At 37.6% G+C, this 21,800-nt stretch overlaps 1 protein-coding gene across 1 annotated transcript; it reads right to left on the bottom strand.

Moving 5' to 3' along the window:
• Positions 1 to 957: 957 nt before the first annotated feature.
• On the bottom strand, positions 958 to 21,414 carry suclg1 (succinate-CoA ligase GDP/ADP-forming subunit alph). Its single transcript, XM_056372841.1, has 9 exons — positions 21,275 to 21,414; positions 18,742 to 18,842; positions 15,898 to 16,014; positions 15,432 to 15,644; positions 14,836 to 14,893; positions 14,175 to 14,258; positions 11,298 to 11,449; positions 6,096 to 6,284; positions 958 to 1,380 (listed from the first exon to the last, which is right to left on the bottom strand). The coding sequence occupies exons 1-9, from the start codon at positions 21,306 to 21,308 to the stop codon at positions 1,354 to 1,356; spliced, it is 975 nt and encodes a 324-aa protein (XP_056228816.1). The 5' UTR covers positions 21,309 to 21,414; the 3' UTR covers positions 958 to 1,353.
• Positions 21,415 to 21,800: the final 386 nt, after the last annotated feature.

Genomic DNA, 21,800 nt, shown 5'->3' on the forward strand with positions numbered 1-21,800 from the left:
CTTGGGGAACCATATAAGGGAATATAACCTGTGGGAAAACAATACCCTGACATCCCAGAACTACCAGCTTTCAAGAAAGCTGCGAACAGACTAGCAACATCTTGTTAGATTTTCTGTACTGGGCTGTTTACTTCTCCCTGGCGTTTTGCTCTCAGAATTGTGCATCATTTCATTCTATAAACGCTTATATAAACATATTTGTATATTATCATACCACTTTTGTGGATCAGTTCATACGAGGTTAAATAAAATAGGATGGTGCAACACAGCTAATAAGCTACAATAGCTTCCTCCATTTTGGACTCTAGCTTTTCGCTTTCCCCCAAAGATCAGCAGTAACAAGACAGCTTGTTAGTGCTCAACTGCACAAATTTGCATGTCAAAGGTCACCAAAGTTGAATTAATTTCAGTAGGATCTCTGCAAACTTCAGCCATTTTGAATGCTGGTGTGCCCAGGTGTTAAAATGACCTAATGGCTACTCAGATTTACTTCCAATAAATAAATTAAAAATTAAATAAATCTACCAATTGCATATTAATTGTTTCTGCTCTTCCTTAATAATAGTATCAGTATCAGTATTCACAGTATAGAGACCTGACTAAAACTAAACACTATGATTTTACATGTCAGTATACACACCAGAGAAAAGGGAGTTTTCAGAAAACGCAAGATGTATAGCTTAAAAGCGCTTTCATCTTGATCCCTCACCTGGTAATTGATTCTGGGCATATAATATGTATCTGGAACAGGTTGTGGTGGAAAGCTTGTAAACATCATGCCCATTTGATATCTTTTGTATCCCTGTCTGTTCTCTTATACATGTAGAGTTTTATGCTCTTTATGTTACTTCAAAAAGGTAGAAACGTGGGGAAAGAGGAGCTTGCTCTATAATGAGAACACAACAGTTTCTCAAAAGTGCCACGTGAAGAAATTATAGACACAACACGGCAAGGAAATGATATGAGAAATATTTCTTATTCAGGTAGACAGCCAGTGAAATGCGTGATGGAATATGTCTTACAGAAGGAGTATAACAGAACGACAGATCACCAAGGTTACCATGGCATACTTCAGCTGTCGGCATTATGTGGGGGAAGAAAAAACATCTATAAAGCTTTCACATTGTGTACAATGAGTTCTTTAGGATACCATTAAGACACTATGTTTTATTCTTTCATTATGTGCAAGGTACAAGTTCATGGCAGAAATTACAATATAAACACTGTATGTGCGCGTTGTAGTTGAAATAATCAGGGTTTACAGATCCTGTAGGGCATATCCACCTCCAGAATCAGGCTGTTCATCTCAATTTTGGAGCAGGGGGTAAAAGGTTTGGTGTCTTCTCGCACAATTTACAACATCTTCCTCTTCTCGAACTCCTACAGAGATGGACAACAGAGAGGAAGAAGAAAAGAAACAAAGTGATATGAAGTGAGATAGACAGAAGTGAATGATTTATTCATGTAAAATTCACACAGCTCTGTTTTGATCCTGTGTTTTAGATCAGCTGTTGAGGGGGGAAATAGAGGCGGCGCGAGCTTTGGAGAGCCTGTTGTTTTTCCCGGAGAGTGCACATCATGTAGCGCGTAAGTGTCAGTGGGTTCCAGTTGTCAACATTAAAACAGCTCACTTCCTGTGATTGATACGCGCTACACATCTGCAGAAATCTGATTTATGTGTGGTTATAGTTTCTGTTTATCAGCACAGTCCAACCATGTGACTATAAATGAGGAAGCATTATGTTGGCCATTAAAAAGGATGTAGCTATTTACATATTCAATTTGGGAAATATCACACAAATTGTGGGATGATAGAATATGTCGTTCCCTGAGAATTTTCCATTCCACTGGGGGGAAAGGAACTTAATGCAAATGTCATTTATCAGGTCTACAGAACACACAAGTACTCATGCACATGTTGGCTCATTCCCCTTTGGCTTGTGGATACCTGAAGGTTTACTGCCACCTTGAGGAGAAAATATTCTCCCTAAGCCTGACTCTCTGGGAAGGACGAGATAAAGGAGGAGACATTTTGACAGTTGGGTGGATTGGAGAGTTGTGGCTAGTTTATTAGATTTTTGCTTTACAGATGAGGTGGGTTAAAGGAGGGAGTGGCAAAGGGATCACTAATTTGGGACAAAGCCGTAGGAAGTGTGAGGACAAAGAAAGACTAATGGGAAGGAAAGAGTGGCATGATAAAAGGGAGGCGGGAGGTGGCTGTTGGTTCACAGCAGCAGACAGTAACTCAAGAGTACAATACAGGAATGATCGCACCAAGGTAAAGCTGGAGTGGTTTGTGTCAGAGAAAGAGCGAGAAAAAAAAGACTTTGTGTGAGACAGACTCAGACACTTGACAAGACAACTCAAGAGGAAGCGGGGGAGTAAAATGAGAAAAGTAAAGGTTGCCAGTCAAAAGGGACGATTGAAAATACATCTGGATTCAAAGTGAGGAGAGCAAAGGAAAACATGATGTGAGCGAACAGCAAGGCATTTACAAGCTAGCAATGACAACAGCTTTGACACACCTGAGGCCAGATGTATGAGGAGTGCAAGCGTCGTAAATATGGTCTGTGAGCTGCCGTCAACTTTTTGGAGTTTGGAATTTATTGAAGCAACAGAAACTGGAGATTAAATGCCTCAGTTTGTCTACACATATCTGTAAACATGTGCATGCATGAATATCGAGTAGGATAGGATAATGCTATCTGCTGCTGTGATTATGTGTTCCAGATATTTTGTAAACAAGTAAAAGGTCATAATTATTCCTTCTTGCATATGAATTAGGTCCTTCTCAGATAAACATATGTTTTCTGATATCTTGTTTTTGCACCAGTGGCATTGAAACTTCCTTTGGATATCACTGCAAGCATTGCATATTTAATTTTGCTTCAACTTACAGTTTTTAAATTGAAAAAGGCCCGGAACGCATATTTTCTCAATGGATATCATTTCGAGGACGTACATGATCACTGTTGGGGTTATTTTATTAAGATATTTTCTGTAATTTAATCTGTGTATCCATGTTTTTCTTACTGGTTTGAAGAGGGCAAGGCTTAACTGGAAAAAGATAATGTCATGGACCTCCATGGTTCAGCAATATTAGTACCAGAATATGATGACTGTTGGTGAGTTATTTGCTTATAGTTAAAGTCCTGTCTAGACTGTTATTTGATCAGTCATGAATATTTAATATTATAAAGGCAAATAAGAATAACTAACTAATAACTAATATCTATTTTGTGAAGCTAAAACAGAAAACAATAGTTTGAAAATCTTTCACAATGTCTTATTATAAATACAATGATTCAGTCATGGGCCTTCATCAAGTATCATATTCACTATATTAAAAACAGCAATATCTTTATAATAAAGCCAGAAGATGCAATAGCCAATCAACATTGGAGACCACTACAACATCAGTAATTGAAACAAAAACATCCTTAGTCTGCGATTAAGAAGAAACAAGTCAAGATTCATATTAAATATAAATCTAAAAACAGAATTAGTAATAAATAGATAAGGATAGGAAATGAAAATATATTTACAACCAAACTTTAAATGTATTACTGTTACGAAGATATTTTCGTGTTAGATGTCAGATATGAACTGGTTGTCTGAACTTGTTTAAACTCCTGTTGATAAAAAAACATCTTATTATACATTATCTGTTCTCTAGGGATGACTGAAACATATTTCTAATAAACTCAGTATTGAACTATTAATTCATGCTTTCATTATTCTATGTACCTGTCTTCTAGATGTGCTTTAGACAGCACTTAGTTTGGATAAAGAAAAAACTAAACATCATTTGGCTTGCCATATTTTACTTCCAGCAAATTGTCAAATGGCTAGAAATGAAAACGTTATCATTTTAACAGACAGTGGTAATGATACCAACATGCTGCATCCTGTTTATGCTACCACGGAATTGATAGTGTGTATCTGTAATTATTATTATGATGAATAATGTGTCAGGATGGGCTTATGTAACTGAGGACAAAAGCGTCTTCAGCTGTGTTTGTTCCATTTGATCATGTACCACTTGGAAGTGAGAGCATTACTACTGCCATTTCATTTTACTGATAACATGTCAAAATGCAGCATACATCTTTTTTGATTCCAAATACACATTAGATGCAGAAACTTGACAGAATATAAATCTAGACAAGTCGTTCTGTTCAGCTTATCATGTTTTTAGCATAAAAACATCTGCTGCAGCAATATGCATAATTCATGAAGCTCTAATTTAACATGATGACGCATGTATCCACTTTTGCAAATTCATGTTTTTCAACACTCATGTCGAGGCTCATGGAGGTCAGGAGCAGCAGAGATGCTCTCCACGACCTGAACAGCTGCGACTGGGGTCGTCATTGTTTCCCACACCCAAAGCATTATGTCTACTTGCCTCTCTTACGTGTTATTACTTCTATTACAGCGGTCAATGAGATTAACAGAGATGTATGAACACAATGTGCAGCAAAATGAGCAACCGCGTAGCACGTTTTTCATCATTACACACAATGATTATGAATTGAACTTTGGGGAAAAAAAAAAAAAAAAAAAAACACGTGTAAATCTATATTCGCGTGCAGTAGTGCCAGCAGTGGTAATGAAAGTATAAGATGATGAATGGGTGTAATACATGCTTTCACTTTTTATACATCTTGTTAACAGTGCTTCCCTAGAGATAAATTGAAATAAAGAGGCAGTGGCGCCAACTCAGCCACTGTCAACACGCATTTATTAATTTCTGCCCTTCTCTTCTGCCTTCCTTTACGGCATACAGTAAAAGTTCAATCTCGACCTTGCTACTCCCAGAAAAAAAAATGTAATTCCTGTTCCCAGTAAACCTTCTCATATTTGTAACTGTTCCATGATGAACGATGGTGCTACCAGTGACCAGCATCACAAGATATTTTGTTGTGGGGCCAAAAGACAAATATTATTACAGTGTTATTACAATGTGATTATATTACCTCCTCATTAGCTAACTTGGCTTTCAGCTTTTATTAGCTTGCATATTTATCTGTATAACTGAAACATGACCTTAGTAATTGTTTATTTGTCTACTATTCTTAAAAGCATAAGTAAATACATTTTTTTTTAATATATAAAAGAAGCAAAGAATTGTATATTTGGCTATTTGTTTGTTATCAAGTTCTATTTCTAATTATCTCAAGCCAACATTATGGTACATTTGAATTGGACAGCAACACAACAAAAAATGAAGACTAAAGCCAGGGTCAAGAAAAGACGGAGTAGTCAGAGTAAAAATGATTTATGAATGTAATATATTCTGGATTATGTTTTAGAATGAGTTGAAATATTTTTTTGAGAGAGTTAGCTTGTGGTTGAGCATTTTTAAAGTTTATGTCTAGTGACAATTCAAAACAAAAGTCCCTCAGGGAAATGCATGACTTTGCTGGCCTATCTACATGTCAATGTTTTTTTGTTTTTTTCATTCAGCCATAGATCTAAATGTTTGCAACCATTTTATTCAGATTAGAGTTGGGCTGATGGAAACGCCAGTGCTGTTCCTGAACATGACCCGATATATTCAATCAGTGAATCAGTGCACAGTATTCAGGTCAGGTGACACATTATTAGTGCTGTCTGAAAGGGAATTTCACCATAACTTTAGCTAAAAGTCATCTTGAAAGATGACAAAAACAAAACAAAACTGAAGATTTATTTCCTCCAGGGCGTAAAAAGAAGAGAGCGCTGAAACTTATTCATGTAACGTAGCAAGGTCTGCACTGTACCGAGGAGTTAAGCAAGGTAAAACGAGTGCTTTATTACATCATGCCAGTAAAATGTCAAAGACTTAAAAACAATTACTTAATTCTGAATGAGACTGGAATAACACCTGTCTGCAAAATGTCATTTATGAGCATTTTTTGAACTGAAGTACTGAATATTGCTATAAATGATTTTTTAGGTAAAGCTTTTAAAGATTATACGCTACAACTATACTGTTAACTTCAATATGTATTCCTGTCCTCTTGCACACCCCATCAAAACACTATCACATTATCATAATTATTATTATTGTCCTTGTCCATGATAATGTCTGGCTGGAAGAAAGGACTCACCTTGAACATAGTACTGCCGAGCTGGGCTGGGGACATGCTGACTACAACTCCAGCTGACTGGAGGGCTGCTATCTTCTCTTTGGCTCCTCCCTTTCCACCGGCAATAATGGCGCCGGCGTGGCCCATCCTACGGCCGGGAGGAGCAGTTAGCCCCGCGATGAAAGACACCACAGGCTTTGAACTAGCACCCTGGACATAGAAGAGGGAGAGACAGAAAAATATGAGTGTAAAATATGGTGAAAAATAAAATAAATAAAGGAGGATAGACTCAAGGGAAAGTTTGAAGATTTGAGTAGAGTTAGCAAAACAACAAAGTTGTTACAAGGAGGAGGAAAGAGTCAAAACAAGGGAGGTGAATGTACAATAATAGGGAGAATACATTTTCTGCACCTGCATTTTATTCATTCATTAGAAATGAAACACTCCATGTCCTCTTATTACAGTGCCCCCATGATAACAGGCTTGTCTAACCAGCCATCTCAGTCTCAGCCTGCATTATTAAAACAAAGGGTCAATCAAGTCATTTAATTGCATGGGCTGGTGTATGACCAGATAGAGGCTCAGGCTCCTGCCATTTCATATCATCTCATTTCTGAGATGGTAATTAGTCATGCAGGCACTGATTAGCTCAGTGCCTGTCTATGCTGCTTGCTCATTGATGGATGTTACGTTCAACAGTTAAGATCATTTCCAAGGTGAAGAGAGCTAATATTTCATCTTCAGCAATAACATCATTACCAGAGAGAGGGACGGACAGTGTGTGCGTGTGTGTGTGTGTGTGTGTGTGTGTGTGCGCACGCACACACACGTACAGCAGCTAATATTTCATAGTTAGGAATAACAATATAATTGTAGAGGACGGCTTTGTGCGCGCACACACACACACACACAGTCCTGGGTTTTCAACAGAAGGCTGTGGCTCATCTGGCAGACTGCTTTCAGAGAGTGAATGTGGCATGCTCAACAGCCAAAGCAACACAGCGAGGTCCTTCAAAGACACCCACTCCTCCTGCCATTTCAGCTCCGAATTCAACCCTGACACTGGCAGGAACAAGATGGCAGCCACTAATATAAACTGGAGATGACTTTTGATAATTAAGACTAGCAGGACATATATCAGCCAGGGAAATGTTGAGGACCTTGGCTAGAAGTGCACTGCTAATGAGACATTAACACTTACACAGTTAACAGGGAAATGGAGAGAGAGAAGGAATATCTCTTTAAAGTGCTCTAAATATGTGACAAGCATCTGTTCTGTGCGTTGAAAAATGTAAGCACAAAACAAATTAGCACCAAACCCGACTCAGTATTCAGAAGTCAAATCACGTTCAGAATAAACAAACCACCCTCATGTGAATCAAGTCTTAAATCTACCTCAAACGAAAGGGGGTTTAATTACTCTATTAATCCCTGCCTCCCTGGATACTAAGTACTAACAATGCATACAGGGAGGGGAGTCATACCACTATTCGCTCTACCCGTCTTTTGTCTTCTACTGTTAGCAGTTCAGATATATTACCTTAATTATGAGACAAATAGGGTAGTTCCCCCACCTCTGCTAGAGCGACTGGTTGAGGGCTTTGTTCTATAAACACAAAACAGCCTGCTCCAAGGTGAGGAATTGTATTCACGAGCTTAAAAAGCCAAAGTGAGACAATTACACACCCCTATAAATATGACAGGTAGGCATGAATAAAACTGGCATGTGCGCGTGCACATGGAGCCAACTGACACTTTTTTTTTTTTTTTTTTTTTTTTTTTACCTCAGGCTTCCTCCAAACTACAGCCTGCGTTAGTTTTCAGTGTTGTTTCTACAGAATTACAAGGGGTTTAGCTAAGCTCAGTGGAGACAGGCTGGGCTAAAAGTCAAGAGGCTGAAATAGAAAAAAAAAAAAAAAAGAAAATCAGTAAACCTCCACGGTAGCTTAGGTGCCAAATACTCCAACCTACTTGATATGCATGAAGCAAATTATAATATGGTTTTTCTGTGTAATACCTATTTCTGACTGCAGAAAGCTTGTGAAGCTCTGGTAATGATAGGCATACCTTTGATACAGGTGACTTCTTAACACCATATTATGTTGGCAAGCCTCGCAGACACTGATGAAGACTGAACCCTGAAATATGTCCTGCATCATAAAATCTGACAGCAGAAGCTGGTGGGAAATATAAGCTTGTTTTCTTGAATTTTACAGAATTAAGGTGTCAGTAGATAAACGGTCTGCAGTAACTCAGCTGTAACATTGATGGATACTCAAATCAATACTTCCTCACCTTTCTGGTATAATGTGTCTTTCTCAAATAGGAGTTCAATATATTTAATGTTGCATGACACAAATCAATCATGACATTGGACCTTTAATTTCACTGAGCATTCGATACTAAATGTGTCCAGTGTGGCAGAATTTGTCAAGTTAATGTGAAGCGTCAAGCATCTTAAAAAAAACTATTTTCTAAATTAACTTCTTACAATGAGTGATGTGGTCCTACTTCAACACAATTTTGTGCCGAGGTTTGAACAGTCTTGTTTATTTCACATGAGATATTAATGTCTTTACTGTTGCGTCTGTGTTCCTCTCACTGTTTTTAAGTTGGAAACAGGTGATTTCATATACACTCAGTTGGCAGTTTATTACAGTGCATTAAGGGGGTTTTTAGACCGCTTACATCTTGTCACATTTTGTTATGTTGCAGCCTTATGTTAAAATAAAATTAAAAAAATTTTCCCCTCATACATCTACACTCAATAAGTCATAATGACAAAGTGAAAACAGAATTTTTGATTGTTTTACGAATTCACTAAAAACGAAAAAACGGAAAAATCACATGGACATAAGTATTTAGACCCTTTGCTATGACGCTTGAAATTTAGCATGGACTTATCCAGCCTACCGGATATTTTTCAGTCAACATGGAAGCTGCCCTTTTTTTAAAAACAAATATTAAAGAAAGAGGTTGATTTCAAAGTTATTTCTTTAAATCAACAACTAACTAACAACCACCTTTGCAGCTGCTGTAATCTCATGCTGCCACTGTGTTTGTAGACACGTTACATGGACGTAGCCAAGTAGGCAGCTAGCTATGAAGGGAGAAGGTGTCAAAATTTTAATCCCACCCACTAAACTCTGATTGGTTGGTTATACCCTTCTACTGACACAAATAGTCTTCAGTGGGCAGACCACCAGACCTATTTAAAACACTTAACAAATCTGAGGTGTGGGTGGAAATTCACAGGTCTAGAACCAGTTAGTTGGCGAGTTGCTTGCTTATGTTGCCAGGCCACCGTCAATCAAATCTGGTCACATCACACCCACACAGTCGTGATGAAGCCGATTATCTCACTTTTTGAGAATTAAACTCTGATTAAATAATGACTAAGAATGTTGTTTCCCCAAAACTTTGATTGTTGTATATTTGAAGGCTACAACTAACGATTAATTTCATTTTCATTATTGATAATCTGCCGATTATTTTTTTTGATTAATCATTTTGTCTATAAAATGACAGTAAATAGGGAAAAATGCCAGTTAAAATTTCCAGCAGACTAACACTAGGTTTGTCTGACCAACACTGAAAAAATAAAGATATTCATTTTACCACCAGTTGACAAAGAGAAGCATCAAATGCGAGAGAAGCTGGAGGCTGCAAATAGTTTGCCATTTTTGCTTAAAAAGATGTATTAAACGACTGCAGTTGAGTTCATTTTCGGTTGATCGACTTATCAATTAGGTGACTAATCATTGCATCTCTTCATTCATGAATATTTAATGTCCTAGAGAAACATTTAGGATTTAAAGACAAGTTTTTAGAGGCTTTAAAGATTTAAAAGATTGGTAAACAATTCTTAAGCAACTGTTCTTAAGCAGTTGTTATCAATAAAGCACTACAAGGTGAGAATTTGTTTTCATAACAGCCCAGAGTAAAGTGTTTTATAATACATGATTGTACAACATGCAGACTGATTTCTTCTGTCAGCTCACGGCTATAAATTCATATCACAGGTAACATATCGGTTTATCTGTAAGGTTTATCTTTACAACTGTTCAATTCTCTGAATAACTCATGGAGAAACTCATGAGTTAGCTAAATCTTCTTGATCATCAGAGTACAGAAAGAATCTATCATCAATTTGAGTTCTTTTTTTTTTTTTTGGGAGATTTCATTATGCTCACCTGCTGCTCATTTACAGTGACACTGTGCTTCACGTTAATACAATATTCATATGTGGGACCTGCCCTAGGTTAGTGTATTGGAGACTTGAATTCAAATGTATTCAAATCAAGAAAAGTTAAGTTTTCCATGAAGTGAAAACAATGTCTCCTGTCCTCTTTTGAGCTTTCTCTATAAAAAATTTGGTCCAAGCACGCTATTTTATGTACGATGTTCTACACAATTGACTTTCAACGGAAGATCTGCAGCTTACTCCCACGCTCTGCTGGGCTTTTTCATGCATGCGTTTCATTTGAACTGCCCCTCGCTGTCAACACTCTGGGTGATTGGGTGGGTGAGTGGGGGTGGTGTGTGGTGGCGGTGTTTGTACTTTATTTGTCGAGTGAGAGAAGTTATTCTCTTGAGACGCTAGCGGGAGATTTGCATGCATTAAAGCAGCCGAGGGCAAATCAAATCCATTTCTCAGCTCAGGAGCACTATAAGCACACGCACACATATACAGAAACAAACACATACACACTGAAAAATTAACAGATTAAAAGTCATTGGCAAGGAGCAAAATACCAAGTACAGGCCTGGTGAAGTTAAAAATGTCAGTTACAAGTTCTCAGCCACTTGGCTCCTTAAGCCAATCATCACCACACTGCTCTTTATAACATGTGGGCATCACAAACAGGTTCACTGCTCATAAACACTGCACATTTCTAGAACATGCCCTGTGAATCATACCTGAGTCCCATCTACCACTCTTTATCACACAAATCACACAGGCGCCAAAAGCACAGAGGGAAAGCCTGAGGCTGTGATCAAAAAGAAAGGGCACTTTCACAGTTCCACCTTGTTCTCATTGTACGATGGATTCCAGTGTTCACTGCAACTCATAGATTTGAAAGGGCATGACTAAGAGCTAATTCAGAAAAGGATACATTTTTTATACGAACAGATATATCTGCTGAGGTGATGCGCTGTAGCAGAGGATATTACAAGGAGAGTGAAGTGAAATAATGGGTGTCCAGTGTGTTATTTCCTTACAGAGTTGTGCTGTTTGAGGTACTCTGCTGCATTCTCCTCTGCATTGCCCCCGATTTCTCCAATAAGGATGATGCCCTCTGTCTTGGGATCCTGCAGGAACACCTCCAGACAGTCTATGAAGTTTGTTCCATTGAATGGATCGCCGCCAATACCTTGCAGGAGACAAAGCAAACCCTTGTTGTATACTTAAGACTCTCAAAGGATAAAGGAAAGGAAAGATAAATGTGAATATTTAAGTATGGCACATGGCTGTTCAGCCTGAGGACAGAATAAAAAGCAGGTTGAATGTCAATATGGTCTGATGATCAGCACTGAGACTGTTCACTGGGCTCAATTGTTCCATGAGCAAATTAAATGTTTCCAAACTTATTTGGTTTGAGAATGATTGTAGTGTATCTCATATCTAATTTTTTATTCCCTTTTACCCAACATTAGGATCTATTGGAAGTCATCACCAGTTTCTGGTGTCCTGCCAAATGCAAATCCTACATTTTATGTCTGTTTTGGTCTTCACTAACTCCTGAGGGAAATGTCAGGCTCTTCAGCTGCTAAATGCTCCACTATGTTTACCATCCGGCCTGTGATGGTGTATGTCTGCAGCTTGGTGGCGAACAGGGTTTTGCTGTTTAACAACTACATCTGTAAACGACTCTATGAGAGTTGGGAAAGTGAATCGGGGCAGGACAGTTGTGGCCTGCACAACCAAAACAATTAGCTGAAAGAAAGGGGTGAGGGGAGCTACAGAGTAAGGTGATAATTTTCTGTGGGGTTTACATACAAATAATCACATTATTTATTGTTGAGATAAAAATGCTGATTGTAGCCACTTTAAATTTAATCAGTGTGTTGTGTGAAAAAGTGAAGGAGTTGGAATACTTTCCCAAATCACTGTAGATGATCCGCATTTTGTTAGAAGTTAAATCGGACTGAGGTTAAATGAACACCATTTTTCAATTTTACTTCAAAGTCTCTTCACAAAGTTTGTTTAATGGGATAACTGTGCCAAACCACTTTTATCTCTGCATGGTAGTTTAATGATGCCTTTCCTTTCATACCCAAGGACCATGACTTATGAAGCTTTTCCAAAACAGAAGAGCCCAATAATATTTTTTTAGAATCATTTCCACAGAAAATTACACCAGGATCTATAAAAGCTTGGGCAAAACCTTTGCAAGACAAATCTTCACAGACAAAATGTCACCTAAATTTATATTCAAACCATTAAAAAACCTGGCCAACACAAAGAAAAAAAGATTACATGAATAATAATAAAAGAGAACCACATTACTAGCAACAATGATGACAGTGATATTAAATATTGTACTAAGTATAATTTGCTGTAGCCCCTAGGTCATTCTCAGATTTAAGAAGTTGCTAGCAGAACCACTAATAAACCCCCTTAATGAACTCTACAATATTTAATACTGTTGCGGCGCTGGCTGCATGAAGTCTGGCTAGAGGACACTCGTAATTAAAATGTCTTAATAATAATGAAGTCAGGTTGTTTTTCAGTTAATTCGGGTGTCCAACCAGCTCTTTAATACAGATTCTCTGGTGGCAAATAAGTCAGTGAAAATAATTTTTTCTTCTAAAAAAGAGTTAATCTTATATTTGCTGTGTAGCCAAGACCTAATAGAGTTAGGTATAATGGTACAGTTAGGTGAGAATGACAACAAGCTGGTATAAGATTGATGAATATATAATTTAGTTAAATTTGTTTTTGAAGGCAGCAACAAAGATTGTACCATAATAACATCAATAATCAATCAAACATAATAATATCTCAGCTGCAAGCTGTGCTATGAAGCTGGATGTATTACTAATCCACAGTCGAAGACAGTAAATTACAGAAATACGACTGTGAGAACTCGTGGGGAAGAAAAACAAGGTAATAACAGGCAGTAATGGTAAGTTCCACATCTGTACTTGGGAGCTGCAGAAATGACTATTACCTGGAAATCATACAGCAAAACCTGGCATGAATCTAACAGCTTTTGAAACATTAAAAAAATAACCTCTATTTCCCAGTGTTTCATAATGTTAAGGCTTTGTTTGCAGAATCATTGACACCAAATAAATAAGCTGCTTTGTGACATTCAAGTTCAATTGCATCAAAAAAGATCATGATTTGGAAAACAAGAGGCAGCAAAATGCATCTATTGAGGATGATCATATAGCAAGGTAGCAAGGTCGCTCAGTTTTGAAACCGTCTAGTTTCAACTACGCGATGTAGAATCACAAATTTCCCCCCCTTTGGTTTGTGAAGAGAACAAAAATTAGCTTGACCACGGATCAGAGACGAAACTCACTTTTTTCAAGATTTTGAGGACAAAGACATTTTAAAAAGTTTCTACTTCCATCTGCCACTCAATGTGCCTGTTCAATCTCAATAGAGCCCTTAAAAAGAAAGCAACAACTTCAATGTTCAGATCTGAGAGGGATATTCAAAGCAATGATCAGATAGTTGCTAAGTGGCTTTTTTGACATAAAATGACTTGCATCAGCATCAGCATCTAATGAGTTTTAGTGAAAGGTGAATGAGGTAGATCGCCCTACAATTCCCAGAAAGTCAAGGAAGATGCTCATACAAGTTTGTATCTCTGGAGAAATCATTAAAGATAAAATGTATAGAGACATTACAGCACCCATCTTTTGGTACAGCGTCTCTTTTTATGTCTTGTAACTCAGGTCTTAGGTCTTCTAAATCTCCTAATTTTTTTTCCTACAACCCACGAAGTCATACAAAGTTTCTTGCAAACTTGGTTATTTTATTTCAAGCTGATTGCTTGTGTTAATAATGTCTGGATATAACACTAAAAGCTGTGTCACTGTGTGCTATATTTAAATTCAATATGCCACAGATCACTGCTATCTTACCAACGCAGAGAGACTGTCCCAGGCCCACTTGTGTAGTTTGGTGCACGGCCTCATATGTCAGGGTACCGGATCTAGACACAATGCCTGAAAGACAGATTGAGAAAACATTTTTTTGATGTTTTTATTTTTTTGGTAATAACCATACTAAGCCACTGCTGCAATCAAGGGTGATAAAATGATATAAGATCCAGCTGTCTTTTTCTGTCCAACCTGAATTGTTGTTAATGTTACAGCAAAAAGAAAAAAGATCACCATCATAACAGAGTTCTGTAACAGCTGTTCTGCGTAAGCTTTGAAAATGATGGCAGTCGATTTACTATACAAACAGACTTCCTGTAAAGGTTCACTGGCCAGCAGCAGCACACACTGCTTATCAAGCTGTCAACAGCAGAAGCTACATCTAGGATTTAAGTACGGTGCTATAAGAAAATGATTTGGGAAGATATTAGTATGATTTACGTTTTTTTTTTCCCTTTTCTTTTCCATCACACTTTTTTAGTTGGACCTCAGTCAGCATTTAAGGAACCTGTAAGCTGTCATTCAGCAAATATTCTTATATCACTTTTAGCGTTTAAAAAGCAACTTATACTGTTCTGTATAAATTAAATGCTTACAAAGAATATACAGTGTGCGATTTCACAGACAAATTAGGAAATCTCACCAATTCTTCCTTTCTTGTGAATGTGGCCTGGCATGATCCCAATCTTGCATTCTCCAGGCTGCAAATGAATACATTTTAAACTTTAATTAAAGACCATTTACTGTGACATTCACACATACGATTCTGTTTTTTTAACTTCACTATTCCTGTGAACACTAGCTCCTCACCTTCAAACTCAGTCTCCTGTTTAACTTGTTTTTCTTTACTGAACAAAATATTTCTCTTTGCAAAAGAACAATTTAGTATAGTATAATAAGAATAACTTCTTTAATTGTTCTTGGTCCAAATGCAAACTTTGCTATACACTAAAATCCAGAAAGTATTACTCAATCCAAACAATAATATTAATGCGACCACCAACACAGAAACAAACAAATAAAAGCAACAGTATAAGAAAATCATGCTCCTTTAAGGTTTTAGTTTAACTGAGCAGAATATTAATGCATTAAATTTGAATTATTCCTGGACCCTTGAGAGGGAGCTTGTGCTTTCGGCCCTCTCAGCCAAGACAACAACAAAAAACAAAAACAAAATGTGCATCAATGTGTGTGTGTCTGTGTATGTGAGAGAGAGCGAGAGAGTGTGTGTGAGCTTACATTGATGACTCCTGGGCAGTTGGGGCCTATGAGGCGGGTGGTGCCCTGGCGCAGGAGCTTATGTTTGACTCTCACCATGTCCTGCTGGGGGATGCCCTCAGTGATACACACCACCAGGGGTATCTCTGCGTCAATGGCCTCAATGATGGCTGCTGCCGCAAACGGAGGAGGTACATAAATCACAGTGGCATCTGCCCCTGTGCCCTCCTTTGCCTGAGGTAAGGAATAAAAAGGTATTGGTGATGTGTTAAAAAAAAGAAAAAAAAAAGGGAAATTTTAAACTTATGAAATACTGCCACCTAATGTTTCTTTAAAAAAAACATCTGTAAAAAGCTTTGCAGTCTTTTACAGGATATTTGCTGCAAATCTGTCAGCTCCATATCACATAGTTCCGTTTTTATCTTTTAATATATTTATATATTTACACAACAGACACAAACACAGAGGGATAAGGAGCCATACATACCTCCTTGACTGAGTTGAAGACTGGCAGGCCAAGGTGCGTCTTACCACCCTTGCCAGGGGAAACACCTCCAACTAACTGGGAGCCATAGTCAAGAGACTGCTGACTGTGAAACGTTCCCTATAAGGGAAGAGGGAAAGATGAAGTCAGTGTCTGTACGAGTGTGTAATGAAGTAAGGTACAGCCACTTCTGCAGTGTCAACCTTGAGATATCATTACAGACAGAGAGGAAGGAGGAAATATGCTGCCATCCAGGATTAATCACCTGTGTCTCTGAGTAAAGGGATGGGTACAGAAGTGAGGCTGGGTTCTTCTAGGGATGTAGCAACGGGTAAATATATTCAATGAGAGGGACTCGAAATGCTCTTGACAGATAAATAATGATGTAAGCTTAGTTTAATCTCCTTGCAGAACATTTGAAAAAACAAATCAAAAGCGGCTTTGGATATTCTCCAACAGTGACTGAAAAATATCTCCAAAGAAAGATACTTTACAGGAAAATATCTGACATACTGTCGCCTCCATGCAGGCAATAGGGAACCTGTAATGGCTGCCACAGTCGGAGGATTTTATTCCTGACAGTCATGAAGTCGATTCATTTGCATCAACCCAATCCGAAACACATCTAATTTGTTAATTAATTTTGCATTTCAGATGCTTTTCTTAATTTGTCAGGGGAAACATATTTAAACCTCAGACAGTCCCCATGCTAACACAGTGCCCATGTTTTTGGAGCTTTGGTTTCTAACGCACATCTGGTGAGTTTGTGTTGTACTTTTGGAGAAGGAAGGACCTTAATATATCTGGGGCGGTGGCAGTTAACACCAATGGAAGTGATAAAGCACACAGACACTATGAATGCATGATGTATCCATGCTAATAATGGTACAGGATAGATATATAGATGTAGTTTTACTTTATTCCAAACATATTATTCTTTACCACACAACACTATAACCTCATCAATAATGGACTTTTGAGGCGGATACCAATAAATGTGATACATCAGTGATACGCTGTCATGTATAAGATATATCAGCCAATTGTAACTTTATTTCATAACATAAACATTTTTGCTAAGACAATTAAGAGTTGTGGGTAATCTAGGTACTGAGTGGAAAGCTTTTACATTTGAAGAATAAATTCGTCAGTGCCCTCTGGGGACGAACGGTGTAATGGAGACACATTTTCTAAATTACCTGAAACATATTCTGGCATCTCTGTCTGACAATTTCTTGCTACTTGTGGGAAAACATATAGAAAGATCCAATATATCTATCTATATGTCAACCTGTATTGTGAATTGTACTGTTACCCCTTTACATCTCACAAATCCACCGGGGGTGGGGTGGGGGGTAAATCAGTACAAACTCATGCTGTACAGCCAGACTTTGTTAAAACCCATAGATATCAAATATGTCAGACAAAATGCAGTTTAAAGTTTGAATATGTCACCCAGTTTGAACAACATAAAACTTCTATGAAGAGCTGGGACAAGCCTACACAAAATGTATATGGAAAAACTAAATGTGAAGAACACATACAGTATGCGTAAAGACATGATATTGGTGTTTCGAATATCAGCCAAGTGTTAGTACTTGTAGTTCATACTGTTCTGTGTTTGGTACAAATATTTCATCCAGGGCCCATTTGATACAAAAAAACAACAACATAAAGCGGTTATAACAGTAAAGAGAGGAGAATGTATTTTGGAGGGTGAAATCATTACCTCAATGGTACTTTCCCAGAATGAGTGTATGAAGGTGGTATGAACTGATTTTCAGCTGCATAGGCCCTATCAGTCTGCAGTCAGTTAATTATTGCTGAATAGATGCTGAAACAATGTAGATAAAGTAGCCAAGGGTCATAACTACAAGTGCAAATAAATGACCTTAATGTAAAAATTATAACTGGCCTATTAAGAGGAATTAGAAGCTATGAATCAGCATTTTTCCCCCAAATGTAATGTACTCCTTCACCCTGCTAACTTTGCTGTTTTTGCCAGTCATTATTATCGCAAATGTTGGGACAATAAATTTGAAAAATGGTTTGCTTATCAAGCCAAAAAGACATGAAAATGTGCACTCAATAGCACTTGCTTCATTCCTCATCCTTTTCTAATTACCCAGAGTGTTCGCTGGAACTATATTTAACAACCTTTTATTATGTTGAAGAGAAAATGGAAGATGAAAAATGGAATGTGCACAAGGACAGAGGGAGGGACATAAATCTGTAAAGTCCGTGTTTCTGGCTTGTTGAACAGACTTGCCAAGATTTTTATTCTCCTTGACTGGAAGTGGTTTGAAGTGAATCACCTGCACTTTTTCATACCTTTGAAAAATAACTGGAAGGATCAACAATGTGTCACACAAAGTTATTATTATTGACTGAAACAATGACTAAGGGTAGTCATGTGGAAAAAACTGAAGTTTAAGTAAAAATGAAAGTTTATTTTTTCCACCCAAAAAAATCTACAGAAATAAAACAAGAACAAATCTGATTTAGAGACCTTTAAAGCAAAAAAAACAAACAAAAAACAAACAAACAAAAAACTCTCACAACAGTGAACTGCAGTAAATCACAACTCTATCAACTGATCCAAGGTCAGGTTTTTAGCATTTACACAGATCATGAATCTGAAATCTGAGAATCTGAGAAAATCTTTGAATTATAGGACAATGAACTGTTTGTTCAAACAAACTGACTTTTTGTTCTTCATACAGAAAGAATGTGACACCGAAAAAGAGGAATTGTGTGTGTTTGTGAGATGTCACATTAAAGTTACCTAATCCAATGTGAAGCAATAATTAAAAAATATGTTAATGGTAATAAGTTGTCAGTACAAACCTGCTTCCCTGTGAAACCTTGGCAGATGACCTTGGTAGTCTTGCTGATGTAGAGGTTCTTTCTTGATCCAGTATAACAGTGCCTGACTCCACTCTGCTGCACTGATTGGAGAAAGACAGACTGATTTTAGGTGACAATACACAGATCAATATTAATCATCAAAACCTTAAACAATCAAATCTTCCTATCCACTTGTGTACAGAAAAGCAGGGCAATACCTGTCCTGTTACATGCATATAAAGCCTTTATCCATTCATTAAGATGTGCAAAATAGACATTAAGCTTTCTTTAATATTAATTTAATATGCTTTGAAGAGGAAAAACTCAACAAAAAACTGTTTCTCTTATATTTTCAACAAAAGGGAACCTTTCTTTTCACATTGAATAGAGTAAGGTTAAAACATGAGTGGTCTATTCATTTTTCTTCCAAGAAATGATCCTTTACTGTAGACCTTGCAGTGTTTTGGAAACAGTTTCTTTGCTTCTGCAACTATCATTTATTGTTGCTCAGTGACAATTTTTATTTTTCTCAGACTTGACAGCTGAGTTTTACTGCACCTGTGACCACAAACACTCTTAGGTTTTCTTGCCGCGCATAATTTTTAATTAGAGATGGTTGCTTATTACAGCTTATTGGAGTTGTTATAGTGTCAACTACTGAAGAAAATATGACACGAGAACACATTATGTCTAATTACACTGATTGGAAGTGTTGTGCTATCATTCACTGCAAAGGTCTCGCCAAGATTCCTGAGTATGATAATGCTATTAATGTCAAAAAAGGGCACTACTGGCAAATCGCTGGGTAACTGTACTGTATTTAAAACAATATTTTTTGAAGTGGAATATTACTGCTTCACTACAGTGCAATGGTGCCCTTCAACATTCTTCTGAACTGAAGTAATCAGTGTTTAAAACATTGACATTGTATCAAATGACTTCATGGCAGACTGACAGAATTGTCACACAGCTGTCTTCAAATCCAAGTCTTAGACACAGCAAGTAGCGAGACACATTCTGGTCAAAGTGCAATTGAGGAGGCTCTATCAAGTTTTAACTCTACTGTGAGAGTGAGTGTTATATAACAACCTTACATTACAGATACAACTAGCAACATGCTGCTGCACCATTCACAACATCACAATGAGATACTACAGACAAAGTAACTGGTTAGACGGATGTTTACTCTGAGCCTTTAATGTGGTTTCATAGGTTTTAAACCAAAGCCGCCTTTCTTTGCAGCACTGCTTCGGTGACTTGATCATGTTTGCATGCATCATATTGGGGACAGAATTTAAACTACAAAGTAAATTCCGATAGATAGATACTTGATCCTTGAATCAACAGAGAGGAAAGTGGAAAATGAAAATTTTGATGATCATTTCATTGTTTGATCAATGTATTAAGCAAAAAGGCCAAACATTTGCTGGTTCTAGCTTTTCAAATGTCACACGGGGCTGTTTGCTCCTTAAACACCTAAAGCAAAGGGGACGCTGAATGCTACTATTCAGTTCACTAGTCTGATTCACAAGTGCACAAAAACTTTAAGCCAATTAAATTAATCAAATAGATTTGCCCTTTATTAAATGTAAATGAGCTCATCCCTGCAAGAAAAAGGTATTAAAATAAAAGCTACATACAGGTATTGAAAACAAAGTGCATAGAAGAAAGAGTTTGATGACTATGTGACCATGTGTATGGTGTTAAAGCTAAAATAACTTCTTTCAGAGGACTCAACTTTAAGCAACGATTTGACTAAATGACATACTTTGGTTTCACATTGTGTGCAGTCTGACAGGAGTGCAACACAAGGCTGACATACATGAACATTATTCCCCCTGAATGACTGAACTTTGGTCTTCTTCCTGTGCCTCAGTAACAACCTATCAATGACACTGTGTAAAGTTCACTTAAGCTCAGTGTCCTAAAAAATTACTGTTACTAAACAAACGTTGAGTCTTAATATAAACCAATTACACCAACTGCATTCTATTCAAAGCACTATCTAAAAAAAAAAAAAAAGCTTAGATGTCAAATCTCTGTAATGCAGTGAGCTGCGAGCATACAGGCTGGAGACACACTGCCTCAACCGCTACTTTGGCTGCCTCCTGTCACTGCTGAGTGAAAATTGAACAAGAAGTAAACTGACAAAACATCGGGGGCAGAGTGAGTGGACACGGTACATTTTGTGGAGAGGACATGCAAGGTCAAAGATCAACACTTGCCCTGGCCTGGGGGTTAAAGTTAGATTTCGGTTGGACGTTAGCGCAAAGCTAGCTAGTTAGCTTGCTGGCTGGCTAACTGTCAATTAGCTTTACCAGTATATTCGGTCGGCAGGCTAATGTGGCTAAGTTGCCCTGAAGCTAACTGACAGCCAACCCAGGGGAGCTTTGCTAGCCAGTGCAAGAGACAGTGAGACCCTGCAAAGCTCAGCTAATGTACAACACAGACCCTACGAATATACTTCTGTTACAGAAACTAAACTGTGGGATATTCCAGGTGATTAAAACTATGATTTGTTAAAAATACTTACAAAGCAGCCTGGCAAACAACCTGCTGTGAGACATCTTCGGTCATTCACCAATGACACCGGAGGCTGAAGACCTGACAGACGTACTTTAGCTGACTGTGAATATCCCCGTGGATTTTTGAATCAGCTTTAAAATATATTTGTTTCATAACGAACTCCGGATATTTGAGATTTACTTAAAGTTGTCTGAATATTGGTTTTTATGACCTGTGAATTTAGTACATAAGACAAATATCGGCAATGAAATTATTCTGGGCAATATAGTGGGCTGCATAAATTCACACGGACTTCTGGGTATTGAAGTTCTCTACAGAGTACTTGAAAGAAAGCTTTGTCAGCACTAGAGGGCACAGCAGGATTATTTCAGTAAATGTCACCCTGAATACCCCTGGCTAACAGCAACAACAACAACAGCAACAACACCACCACCACCACCACCAACAATAACAACAACAACAATAATAATAATAATAATAATAATAATAATAATAATAATAATAATGGTCAGATTTATTCAAATTCATTCTTG

This window comes from Seriola aureovittata, chromosome 3 (assembly GCF_021018895.1).
Source record: "Seriola aureovittata isolate HTS-2021-v1 ecotype China chromosome 3, ASM2101889v1, whole genome shotgun sequence".
Classification (NCBI taxonomy): domain Eukaryota; kingdom Metazoa; phylum Chordata; class Actinopteri; order Carangiformes; family Carangidae; genus Seriola; species Seriola aureovittata.

Bases quoted from the DNA above. Each gene is read 5' to 3' on its own strand.
- suclg1 (XM_056372841.1), bottom strand. From the start codon at position 21,308: ATGTCTCACAGCAGGTTGTTTGCCAGGCTGCTTT. The intron at 14,894-15,431 runs GTAAGCTCACAC...ATTCATTTGCAG, and splicing joins ACTGCCCAGGAGTCATCAAT to CCTGGAGAATGCAAGATTGG. The intron at 14,259-14,835 runs GTGAGATTTCCT...TCTGTCTTTCAG, and splicing joins TCACAAGAAAGGAAGAATTG to GCATTGTGTCTAGATCCGGT.